We start from the raw sequence: 13358 nt of genomic DNA, 5'->3' as shown, positions 1-13358 counted from the left end.
AATACATATACATGAAATAACTTGTGCCTTTTTGTCAACAAACCATATGTCATCTTCGGCCATCAATCACGGGCCGGCATTCCTTATGTGCTGTTCAGTCCATAAATTTTGCAAAATACTCTCTTTGGTTCGCATATGCACATAAGGTGCTAAAATGTTTCTCCTATTTTAACTAAGTAGAGAAATTCATGCAACATCAATGGTACACATAGCAACATAAAACTAGCTCTAAACGAATGATGATTTTGCCTTTATGACGTGTCCACCCAGAATCACGTTAGTATTATTATTATTATTATTATTATTATTATTATTATAAACAAACATAAACACACACAATTTTATAAATGTAATGTGGTAGCTATATAAAATACATTAGAATGTATAACTTACTACAATGTTATATTTAAACTTTTCATCAATGTTTAGTTAATAGCGTTAGATTATAGATATTGAGACATATTATTGAATAAAATATGAATAAATACTTTTGGCGTTGTCTTGATTCCAGCAAGAGAAAGAAGATAATGACAGATACAAATATTTTTTTATACTAGCTGAAAACAGAATAAAAGGGGAAAGAATTCAGAAAATGTCTTCCCGTTGCTTTAAATTACTTCACCAGTAGGTGACGCTGTCTGCTTACATGCAGCATATCCATGCCATGTGAGGCACACGTTGACTGGAGCCTAACGACTCCCCGTCTCGTCATCATTTGTAACCATAGAGCATGAATTACCTCTTGAAGTCATCAGTGAGAATTTACGACTGGTCAACAAAAGCACGTGATTCCCAAACGCACCCCCACCCCCATATTTGGCCGCATACATAGCAAAAACGAAGTACAGTGCATTGCTATAATTCATTAATACATCATAAATCGTGAAGCACAGCGTTATAACGACCAAGATCTACAAATCAAGCCCTCTAAAACAACCTAAATGAGCTCTTACTTTGTAAACTCGTTCTCAGGGCGCTACCCAAATGGCCCCGACTATCAGTTACTAAATTATGGAACTAGCAGCAGCGCTATGAACGCCTCGTACAGGGACTCCGGCACCATGCATTCAGGCTCTTACGGCTACAACTACAATGGGATGGACCTAAGCGTCAATCGTTCAACCAACACTGGCCACTTTGGGGCGGTTGGGGACAACTCCCGGGGCTTCCAGTCTCCAGCCCCGGAGACGCGATTCCGGCAGCCGTCAAGCTGCTCACTCGCGTCCCCGGAGCCGCTGCCCTGCTCTAACAGCGAGAGCCTGGGACCCAAATGCTCTTCGCCCCCTTCCGACCAAAGCGCCTCCACCGCGAATACTAACCTCACCAACAGTACACATTTCACAGAAATCGACGAGACCAGCGTTTCATCCGAGACCGAGGAAGGCTCCCACAGAGCGGCTAACCCAGCTCCCCGGACGCAGCAGAAGCAGGAGACCACGGCAACCTCTACCACCTCGGCGACTACCGATGGCCAAGCGCCACAAATATTCCCTTGGATGCGGAAACTACATATTAGCCATGGTACTCTCGTATTATTTTTACGCCTCTTTACAGATAGCAAATGAGCATTGTCTGATTTGAGTTAAATGCGTCTGCAACGTAACTGTGGAGCCAAAATTAGCCTTTATTTTAGATTTCCGCGAAAGTGTCATAAATCTTTCAAGCCTGGAGCCTCGCAAACTGTAGGAGAGAAAGGGAGCGAGGTGGAGGAGAGGGCAGCAAAGCACGGAGGCTTAGAAGTTGTTGTTTCTTTGAAAAGTTCTGCTTTATGGCGTGTGGGAATGTGATTACTTTGGGGGGAGAAGACAGGCAATAAAACCGTAAAGGCGAGAAGGAGAATATGTGGGAAAGGTTGGAATAAACGCTGGAAAACAGGACTGTTGGTCAAAACCGAAATAATATGTTAAACAATTACGTGTGCTTGATAACGTATGATATATTCTAGTGAATACTGTACTTTGAAAAACAGTAGAAACACAAGGCTGTTTGCGAGGATTTATGTGCTCTGTAGCATTTGGTGACCGCACTGTACGCATTCAGTCCAAAACGTAAGTTAGCCGTCTATATTTGAGTTTTCAGATTGCAAAACACTGTCGGGAATCCAATGTTCTAATGTAATGTTGCGCCGTTGTGCTCGCTAACATTTTAATCACCCTTGCATTTTATCCATGCCATTCAGATATGACTGGACCAGACGGCAAAAGGGCCCGAACTGCCTATACCCGCTATCAGACGCTAGAGCTGGAAAAAGAGTTCCATTTCAATAGGTATCTCACCCGGAGGAGGAGGATAGAGATAGCGCACGCTCTATGCCTATCAGAACGACAAATTAAGATCTGGTTCCAAAATCGGCGGATGAAATGGAAAAAGGACAATAAATTGAAGAGCATGAGCCTGGCTACCGCAGGTAGCGCTTTCCAGCCATAGTGGTATCGTATATCATGCTACAAGTGTTGTGCAAATGAAATCAGGAGGAAAAACCAGATGAAAATAGGTTTCATTACACTATTACCGAGTACTGTAAAAGCGGCACCTTTCGGCATGTTGTTGGATGTTTAGGCAACTTAAAATTCTACTGTGGTACTGCTAAAATTACAAGAAAGTTAGTGTTCATATGCTGTTCCTTTAATACTTATTTCGAGCGGGAGATTATAAAAGAGGGGTTTGGGGGGTTTAGAACGCCGCCCGTTGTCCTTGTTATGAATATTGTTTGTGTCAAGTGCTATGTTAATGCTTTCTTGAGAGTTAGCATGTGAGCTCTTAAATGTTATAACTTATTTACTGCCTATAAACGTGTATACCATTGAGTTTACAGCTTAGAGATGCCTCTGCCCAAATATGAAGTGAAGCTCTAGCTTAGTGATGACTGCATTAAGTCCAGCAGGAGCCTTTATGTGTTATATGTTTCTATATGTTTTGAAGTCATTGTCTAGATAATCTCATTGGACTTTTGTCATGTGTTAAAATTCTTCAATTATTTTTAAAAAAGGGGAATTCTGTAAATAGTCATCGCTAGATTCCTGTATCCGGTCAAACGTGTGTATAGTTATATTCAAAGTATGTAATTGTATATTATTGGATCATGTTTATGTTCCCAAAAAATATGTACATATTGAACATTTTTATTGTGACCAGTTGGCTTTTTGTAGTAGGCAGAGTGAATGGCAAACGTGTGTGGAAAGCGGAAAAAACCTAATGTCATGTCAAACTGCCTGTAAGCATTTTGCCAATAAGCTTTTTGTATTTGTTTGTAGCTTAACTTGGAGTAAAAAATAAAGTTCCTCATATTCAGACCCAAAACATCAAGAACGCTGTTTGTATATCTCTAAGATGTTCGCCGTTATCTTGGTCTCAAACTGAGATTTCTTGGAGCGTTATAATTCACGTTTACAAAAATGCGTCATATTGACCACAGTTCATATGTAGTCCATTATAACAAACTTCTTAAAACTCAGTTCTTAGTAGAACTCAAGGCCTTCTGTAGATCAATCTTGCTGAGACTTAGCTGCAACGCCACGCCAAACTATCATAGCCTATTACTCTAAACTTTGCATGAGATGTGGTCATTCAATATTAGCGAATATTACTCTCAAAGCCAAATACAAACAACGTAAAAAACAAATCCAAGTACTGTTTCAGAAGTGTTCAAAATCACTCCATAAGAAAAAGCCTCAGAAATCTTTCTATCTATGACATTTACAAGATCACCAGTTTGTAATATACCACCTCGGATTATACTCTGCCACTCAATAAACAAGCACTGAACTTTTAAACTTACCACCAGTGCCCCACCGTTTTGCTACCTCTAAGGCGACTTTTGAGAGCGGAGTGGACGTCATATAAGGGAACCAGCTGCCCGCACTGCCTTTTGCGATTTAGCTTTTGCCTTTGACCAAACTATACCAAAAGTAGCTATGACATTTACATGTCAAACGGATGAGCGTTTTATCTTGAAGTTAGATCGTAAAAATCGCCCTGGCCACAGACAGATACCCCTTACTGGCTCTCAAAAGTCACGTGGGGTCCATAAAGTTAGTTTTATGGTTTTGGGGAGTTGACAATGTACTATATATTTCACATTCTAGAATGCAAGTGACGGTTTAACTGCTTCGAAAGGATTCTAAAGGGTCAGTAGTGAGGGAAAGAGCGTACTAGCAGGCCACTGCACTGGCCGTGTCTGGCCCATGCGCTCTCTCTCTGGTTCTACCCCTTTGGAGGCGGATATAAGGATAGTGGACCGTGCGCACTCAAAGTAAGTTGAGTTTAAGTCTACATTGGTAGATGATCTGACGAGAGGTGGGAAATAGAGGAGGGGACCGTCTCTACTGGTTGTGTCAATCATTTTGTTTCTCTGTCACTGAGGAGTAGAGTTCGATGCTAAGTTTTTTTTGGAATCTTGTCCATAAGAAATATTGCCGAAAGGAGGACGTGCTGATAGTGTGAAATGCTTCGTTCTCAAGGCAGAATTTAATCCACAAACTATAACAAATTGTTATGATTTCAGTGTTGTTCACTATTGTAATTACTGTGCAAAATCTACCGGCCATTTAAATACAAATCTCGTAATCACACTAGGCCTACGTCTAATCTTGTGGTCTGATATTCACATATATTCAGATATTCTAATTTTCCTCTGTAAGCACGGAATGGTCATGAACTATGGATACACTTACCACATTGCCAAACTGTCGATATTATGAATATGAATTCACGATGTCTTTACCTCTTAAAGCTCACATTATTAATGATATAATGATATGAAGTCGATAGTTATAGGCTAAGAGTTCACTATAAATACGTTAAGTATTAGTATGTATACGTTAAGGTTTGGCTAATTTTTAACAGTTACTTTCACTTTTTACATTTATGGTTAGCAGTTAGTGAACGGTAGGTGTGTGTGTGTGTGCGTGTGTGTGAGTATCCATGTGTGTATGAAGTCTTTCTTTGCCTATATATTGTCTATATATTGCTCTCTCTCTCTACGGCTCTCTCTTACATACAAACACAGGCGCGCGCAACATGACAACATGCCTCCCCCAATTCTACAAGTAAATCTTTGTTCCTTCCCCGCCCATGCATTTTCCAAAAAGGAAACGTGTGAATAACACACAGCAGTCGACAATTTTCTGGAGAATAAAACTACGGAAAGTACAGCACAATGTCGTGGTATGAAACAGACGCATCGCTAATAATTAAGTTTATGAACAGTTATTGCAGGAAGATAATAAAAATGTAAAAGAATTGCAAAGTGTACTTAACCAATTCTGCATTATATATTTCCATGTCTCATCCTCTTACACGTACCTCTATCAGCTCGGGTCAACTCGAGTTCAACTCTAGTGTACATTTTGTGACTGTCTATCATTAAGTTATATTGAGTGCGCCGCGACCCCCCCCCCCCCCCCCCCCCCCCCCCCCCCCAAACTATTCTCTCAGCAGCAATGAAGGGGATACTAAGAGGATACTACTGTCATCAATTGTCATAAGCGCTAAATGCCACCCAGGTTTAGGGCTTTCTACGAGAAGAACGCCATGGTCTCCTAACCAAGTGTGGTTAAAGGGAAATGTTGTTGTTCAGAAGTCCAGCGTTATCTCATGAATTCTCGGAACACGTCAAAAATATTCTTTACATATTACCCAATATTACAATGAGCTGCATAACTAATCAAGCTCTCACGTCCTATAATACGTCGTTATGCAATATCTTTTTTGTTTTTCCTTTCTCTCTTTTGTAATTTTTTTTTATTTTTTTTTTACAAAATTAGGGCTTAGTATACCTAACTATAAGACATCTATAACAGCCTACAAGAAAACCTTTCAATGCCATATCTGGTTTGATTAAGTGCGTTTTACTCTGGTTTGATAGAAATAATTTGTTTTTTCATACATTGTGAAGCTGTCTGCGTATACATAGCATGTTTTTATACTGTCGAATAATTTGACAATTTTTCTAAGTCAAAATAACGCTTGTCATTAAAATGAATAGCTTTACCCATTAGGTATACCTTTTATTTTTTATTTTTTGCACAGACACAGCACAAAAGTTCTCATTTATATCATAAATACATAAATATTCATTCTACTCATACTTTTCCTCTCAGAATCAGACATTAAATTGCTATGCATTGGAGTGTTTTACAAGCTGTCTGTCTGTTTTCAATTTGTGTTAGAGGTTTTATAGCTCTCCATTTGTTCTTTGGTGTGTGTGTGTGTGTGTGTGTGTGTGTGTGTGTGTGAGAGAGAGAGAGAGAGAGAGAGAGAGAGAGAGAGAGAGAGAGAGAGAGAAAGGAGAGAGACGGAGAGACTGACAGAGGAAGTCTAAGGTCGTAAACAGGAAGGCAAAACTCTGGTCGCAAGGGTTTCTATTTCATTTTTATCTGCTTCCTTTTATGTAATGATATATAACTTTGGGCTACACATAGAAATATAAACATGAATTTAAAACGTTAGGCAAGGTTCATTTTAATCATAGGCCAAAACTGAATTTTCTAAGCCTGTCAGTCATGTTTTAGATTACGTAAAGAGAAGAATTAACAGGACTCTAACGTGTTTTTATGTTTGGTGTGTAACCAGGCGACTGGGCCTTAGTTCAAGGTGTGTGCATGTGTACGTCAGCGAAATGGGGTGTGTGAAACACGTTCTGACAAAAGATCTGAAGTTCAAAATAGGTTAACATAGGCTACTGTGAACGGCTTTAAGGATCGAAAACGAAAATATGAAGCTCGTTGTCAAGTGGTTAAAACTGCTATTTATGCTTATTTTAATCACTCGCATTCTACTGTATCGTATGGCGTATAGATTCATAATGTTTGGGAACTTTAAAGTGGAAGAGAAACAACGTATTAACCGACGTTTTACTCTCCATAGAAACCACACTGTTTGATAGCTGAATTATCATATAAGTTCAGTAATTAGAAATAATTTTAAAGCAGATTTTTAAAGTGTAAGTAGGTGATACATGCACTTTATTTTCACGTAGGGAACGAAAAGCGGTTTTTGGATATAGTTCTGGTGTTTTTGTGTGTAAATCTAGTCTATATCAACACAGCGATTTGGAACGTTTAAATAGCAATTTTAGCTGCCTAATGGGTTTTGCATATTGATAGGGACAATCTAGTAGCATATCTCATCCATAATGCATAGAGAGGGGATCATCTGGAGGTCAGCAGACGAACGGTACTGCGAGGGCGCAGGCGCGAAACAATACAGCTTGTCCATCACACACAATTATAGTATGTTTGTCCTCGAAAAGGGGGGAAAGGTTGATGGAATGTTTTTATTTATCTATGTTTTTCTTCCTTCTCCTTCACTGCATCCGATTTGTGATGGGATAAAGAAGTCTGCACGCCTAACGACAACATCCCAGAATTAAATGTGACGATTAGCTGCGCGTGCCGTTATTTGTTTCAATTAATTAAATCTTTCTTAATGTTTACTACTACAACTAAACCTAAATAAAGAATTGCGACCTAAATTAACCTAAATAAATAACAATTTTGAATGTTATATATATATATATATATATATACACACACACACATACACACACACACACACACACGTTGGATCCTCCTCCTACAAATTTAGAAGTACTTCTGCTTGCACAGCTGATGACGGACCTCTGTCTGAAACTTCCTATTTTTTTGGAAACTCTGAACATCTCTCTGGAAAATCTATCTATCTATCTATCTATCTATCTATCTATCTATCTATCTATCTATCTATCTATCTATCTATCTATCTATCTATCTATCTATCTATCTATCTATCTATCTATCTATCTATGTGTTTGTAAAACGTAAAATGGCTTAAATAGTTTTGTAATATAATGAAATTATTCATTTTATTACATAATTTATTAAATGAATAAACTTGATTTAAAATAGAAGATTTGAGACAAGTGTTAAATTTGCGATTTCGAGGCCTGCACGAAATGTGGCTTGTTTGGATAGCATTAAACACTATTTGAATCTGAGAAAAATTGTTACCAAACACAAAATTAAAAATACAGAAATATTTATTTAAAAAGCAAATAGAATGTAACAATTGCAATATAAAATGTAATACATGAACAAGTGTTTATTTAACTTATTAGATTATTAAAGGTGATTGAAATTCAGTTGTATGAGCTCTTCATCCCTAAGTTTTCCCCTGTTTTGTGTTTCACCTCTGTAAAGATTTCTGTAACTTAATGCAACGCCCTTCTATCGCCAGCAGAGCCCGCTTTAGACCTACTTCACAACGGCTGGATCAGCTAGTTTATGCTCTGTCCACATGGGAATTTGGAAACAACTGTTTTAAAATGATCAAAAATATTAATGTACCATAACCCATTTTTCATCGAACCTAGCTGGTTTATAAATGGAAATATACAATTTAGACTGTCGATAAATTATAGGTGTAAAATGGCGATGAGAATTTCGTACACGCTACAACGCAAGTCCATAGGTTGTTTATCCTTTTGTCGAAAACCAGGAAGCGCGAAAACGTCGACACCCAACAATATAACTTATATAACATTTCTTTCACTGTTTAGGTTTAATTCCATGGAGCAAGTGAAGGTGAATCTAATGTCTTTAGACTGCCGCGAGGGGTGCGTGGGGTCAAAAAGTTGAAAGGTGAAAAGTTTACGCGGTGCGTGACTCGACTGTCGGTTGTCGACTGTGCACTAGACCAATTGCTGGATGTCAATGGCAAAGTGGGAGAGCGAGAGGAGCTGGAATAGGAGGGGGATGCGGGGGCGGTCGCAGGAGTGAGGGGCTACAGATGAGAAAAACGATATCAGGAGCGGTGTGGGTTCAGGGGCCGACCTTCGTTGTGTAACAAAGCAAACCCCAAGAAAGAGTGAGAAAGAGCAACAGACAAACAAACAAACAAAAGCGTCTAAATGCGCAGGATAAAAGAATCATATCACCGAATGTTCGTTCGTTTACATCATGTTAAGGAACACAAGAAGAAGAAGAAGTACAACAACAATAATTACCATATTATTGATTTTATAATAATGGAAATTTTTAAAATGCTTGCTGTTTAACCTAGTTTTAAAGTAGGCATCTGCAACGCTGTATTGTTATCTGCAATTCTACAGTCGTTAGTTATTATTATTATTATTATTATTATTATTATTATTATTATTATTATTATTGTTGTTGTTGTTGTTGTCGCTATTTTGGTTCCTGTTGTTATATCTGAACTTGGTAGTAACAATTTTTAGTGGTATATAGAACACGAGGAGTATGGGTCTCTTTGCTTCTTTGGCCTAATATCATCAGCATAACGCTGTTACAATGATTCCCTTTCTACACATAGGAATCCTTCCAGACAGTATTTGACTAACCCCCTCTTTAAAAAAAATTATAGCCTAGCTTTTAAACGAATAGAATCATAACAATAATCAGTTCCATCATTTATTATAAAAAAAACAAACAAATGAAACTATTCGAATTTCAAACAATTATCTAAGCGTTTATATATTAGTATAGTATAAAATACCGAACACAGTTTCAAGCGGAAGAATCCCTGGGACATTCTGTTTACATGCTTAAAAAGTCGACAAATCGCTGTTCCCACCTACCACTGCGATAAGCAAAGCAGACTTAATAAGACGCCCACTTCCCCTTGCTGCGGAAACAATTGGATTACCCGTAGTCTGATTTGATGGGACCTCAAAATACTTAAAGTAAAACTCTAAAGACGTTCACAGAATAATTGCACAAATTGCTTTAATTTGAAAAATCACTGTTATTCGGTGTTACACCAAGTCTATACCATTTAACTACGTTTACAACCTGACAGTTAATTTGTACCAAACATGAAAGTATGCTAAAAATGAATACACTGAAACCTGTGCATCTGCGAAGGTCACTGTCTTGTGTAATAACAGCAAGCATTTCATGTAAGGGATGGGTAGAGTGAAATCCGAACGGTAGAAGTGGGTTATTCCTTAAAAAACAAATAATTGTTGTATTGGAATAAATTGGGCTAGTTCGGGATGTTTCTGAACGGATTTCTAAACGGATCGGTATTTTGAAAAACAGAGTGGGTAAGTGGTGAATAATCGTATTAGCAAACGCGACCCTATCGGAGTTCACGCAGAGTTCATCGGATTAATTTCCATTCCATTGTAACATTTGCCGTTGCCTGGTGGGGATGTGAGTTGCATTATAATTTTTTGGAGCTCGCACGTTGACACAACACAGTTTAGAGGGAACTTGAAACTTTTCTTTGATTTTGCAGAGTGTTATAATGGTAAAGAGAAGGGATGTGATAAGAAGATGCTATTTTCAATTTTTACTGAAACTGATAATTTTGTAGTCTACAGATATGCAGTAACAGAGAGGTTACTAGGTTCCAGAGTCTGGATTTGGGTTATTTTTCCTGCAGTATAAAAGTGAATCTAAATATGAAATATGAATTTAAATATGAAATATTTTATCTTCTAAAGCTTAGACATAGACGACCCACTGCGTTTTCCCACCATATCTTATTACTGCTAATGGTTCTCCTTTTATGTTGTCACAGTGATTGAACTAGCTTACTTCATTATGATCTAGTAAAGTATGTTTTAGGTAGTACTACATTATAAAAATATAAAAAATAAGCAAAAGTGCAGTTTTCTGTGATTTGTTCGCAGGTTAAGGCGCTCCTTTTTATGATGGCAAGTAAGAAAATAAAGAAATGCTCTATGGTTGGACTGATTTGCGGGTTTCAAAAGGCTTTTAGAATGACCCCCCTCCCAAACCCAAGCCATTTTTCTTCAAAGTAATGACCTGGGCACAATTCAATATGAGCGCGCAAACTGTGCATGCATTACTATAGAACTTGCGAGTGGGAGAGACCCGGAGAAGGGGTGAACTACAGGTCAGCGCGTCTAACAAATATTAAAATGTACTGGGACTTGTGACACGCCTCGCTGTTTAACAAAGACTGCCAAAGTGCGAGATTAATACGAAAACTTGAGAGTCCACAACAAAATGCCTTAAAGCGTCCAATGGTATTGTAGTGCTCACAACCGCGCAAGGATAACGTTCATTTTATTTTTAGCTGTTTTACTAGGCAGTAGGCTTGCGTTGTGCGGGGAAACCCCCCTTCTTGTCGTTGACAAGAAGGGTTAAAGAGACACTGGGGAACGGACGGACCAATCTTTTCAACGTACGAAACTGGTAGCTCGATGTTTTATTTCATAATTGCTTGTGCTCCTTGTGGTTAAGATTGTGTTGTTTGAAAATTGTGTCGAGGAGCTGGGGGAAAAGCTCCAGGGACCGCGGAAATGAGAGGGAGTTGCACATGCAGAGGTATCACGGCGAGGTCACGGGCTTAAACCTGTGGCGTTAGAGAAAGGAAGGGGGGGGTAGACGGAGGGGCTCGCGGTACCGTCGTAACAGAAAAGAAAGGCTTTGGAGTGGCGACACTGTCCGGTCTCGTTTGCGTTCGGCATACGGCGAAGGCGACAGGACTCGTGGGGAAAGAAGTCGGGGAAACAAGACGCAACAGCCGGAGGTGCAAAGTAAGTAAAGAAATCGGCCCTTCATTTACATATTGCGCGCTCTCTTCTGCAGGTGCTTTGCCTGGGCGGACCACGTGCTTTTGCGCACAGTGGCGAGTGTGCCCCCCCCCCTTTCATAACGGAGTTATGAGTTTCTATTCGAGTCCCACGGAGTAGCACTGTTGCGTGTGTGGGTTTTATATGGTGAATATTTACCTTGGCTATAGTGACTGAGTCTAGGCTTTGAATGCCTGTGGGTGTACACATTAACCCCATAATGAGGCAGATGGCTCTAGGTCCCTACGCCTTTTAGGGGAGATGGGGGTGAAGGCGAGGTCGGGGATTTCGGGGGTGCAAGGGTTAGAGTGGACAGCAAAGATGAACTTTCTCCTTTTCTGCTATACGGCCATTTTGTTTTTACAGTATGGATTGCAATGTCGGATCTATGGTGTTCATTATTTTAAAATTTTTTCTTTACCATGAGTCATTTCATAATAAAGTTTCTTTATGTTTTTTTTTCAGTTGATAAATTAGCGCAGAGTGCTCATTTTAGTCACTGTACCATAGTAGAATGTCAATCAACGTGGACTGGGGAAGAAAAAAGAAAAAGAAATCTCAGATGAGATGAATAAAAGAGCATGGAAAGGCAAGGAGGCCCATCTGAGAGAAAAGGCAGATGAGTCTTTACCAAACGCTAGGGGTGCTGCAGATTTCTTGGATAACGTGCATTTTGGTTTATTTAAACATGAAATAGACTGCAAATTAAATTTCAGTTTTATTAAAAACGAACAATTCGATTTTGTAATATTTGTTTTATATATACGACGTTACTTTGGGATTGCTATAATCTTAACGATTTGCCCTTTTCAAAAAAATCTTCAACAAAGGGGATTCAGTAACTCAGGACAAAGAGTCTGGTGCTGTTATTGTCATCACAATGACAATCAAATATAGTGTAATATTTCTCTTGTTAATTTTGACAAAAATAAAATGATAACAGTTTGATAAAAAGTTTACTAAACGAAATCTTTTGATGGAATACCTTGCTTACTATGCTCTAAATGAAAAATAATTTGTCAATTTAGTTATAATTTCTCACATCTACCGAGATTTGGCAAGAAGGATTCACATTGTCACACAAACGTCTTAACATTTCGGAATAACAGTTAACGATTTAACTAATTAATTAATTGATATAGAACATAATTATATATATATATATATATATATATATATATATATATATATATATATATATATATATATATATATATAATTAACGGATATAGAACATACTAGAACACGGCAGTAAACAATAAACAATAGGCACCAAAATTATTACGATTCCTGAAATTACATGTGTGATGTATTATGCTATGCATTACCACAAGGTTCTCAAAGGATCTGATAAAAGTCTCCTAGGCTCTGACATGTATACACATTTATGCTCATAGATCTAGCCTGGTGCTGCGTATCTTTTTGCAGACTGAATTTCAGTTTAAGGTTAAATACAATGTCTGCCGTACTTTACTTGTTATTTGGCTTTAGTTTCTCCTGTCGAATTTAATTGAACTTTCTACACAATATTATAGAATTTTCCTCAATATACACCTCGCCGTATCCGTTATGTGTAATCATGTGCTTTTAGATTGGTCTTACCTCTTCTTCATCCCAACCGAAATCGAGTTTTGCTTTGTTTTCTTGGAATTAGGAAAGGCATTCGCGCAGTGAATTGAGAACCCTTGATTTAGTGGCTTTTTCAAACGAAATGAGAATCCAAGTAATGTAAGCAAAAACTTGTTAAAAGGGTCATAAAATGTTTGCTATATGTAGATTTTGGCTTGGTTTGGATTGGTTTGGATTGGTGTGGATG

The 13358-nt window shown here is 38.3% G+C and overlaps 2 protein-coding genes across 8 annotated transcripts in view; both read left to right on the top strand.

Moving 5' to 3' along the window:
* Positions 1-13358, top strand: part of hoxb3a (homeobox B3a) — a 52406-nt gene that overhangs the window by 9274 nt on the left and 29774 nt on the right. For 2 of the 7 annotated variants that reach the window (XM_035524560.1, XM_035524555.1), the window contains exon 1: positions 4113-4252. The exons of 3 other annotated variants lie outside the window; for them this stretch is intronic. The gene's annotated coding sequence lies outside the window, so the exon portion shown is untranslated. Of the gene's footprint in view, positions 1-4112; positions 4253-10801; positions 11507-13358 lie in introns of those variants that run through there. 2 more of the 7 variants (XM_026998048.2, XM_035524547.1) reach the window with 1 other exon arrangement.
* Positions 366-3300, top strand: hoxb5a (homeobox B5a). The gene is made up of 2 exons (XM_026998055.2): positions 366-1521; positions 2180-3300. Exons 1-2 carry the CDS (start codon positions 942-944, stop codon positions 2425-2427), a joined length of 828 nt encoding a protein of 275 aa, XP_026853856.1. The 5' UTR covers positions 366-941; the 3' UTR covers positions 2428-3300.

This window comes from Electrophorus electricus, chromosome 1 (genome assembly GCF_013358815.1).
Source record: "Electrophorus electricus isolate fEleEle1 chromosome 1, fEleEle1.pri, whole genome shotgun sequence".
NCBI classification, from domain to species: domain Eukaryota; kingdom Metazoa; phylum Chordata; class Actinopteri; order Gymnotiformes; family Gymnotidae; genus Electrophorus; species Electrophorus electricus.
The sequence above is the reverse complement of the archived record's forward strand: the minus strand, read 5'-3'. Positions and strand labels throughout refer to the sequence as shown.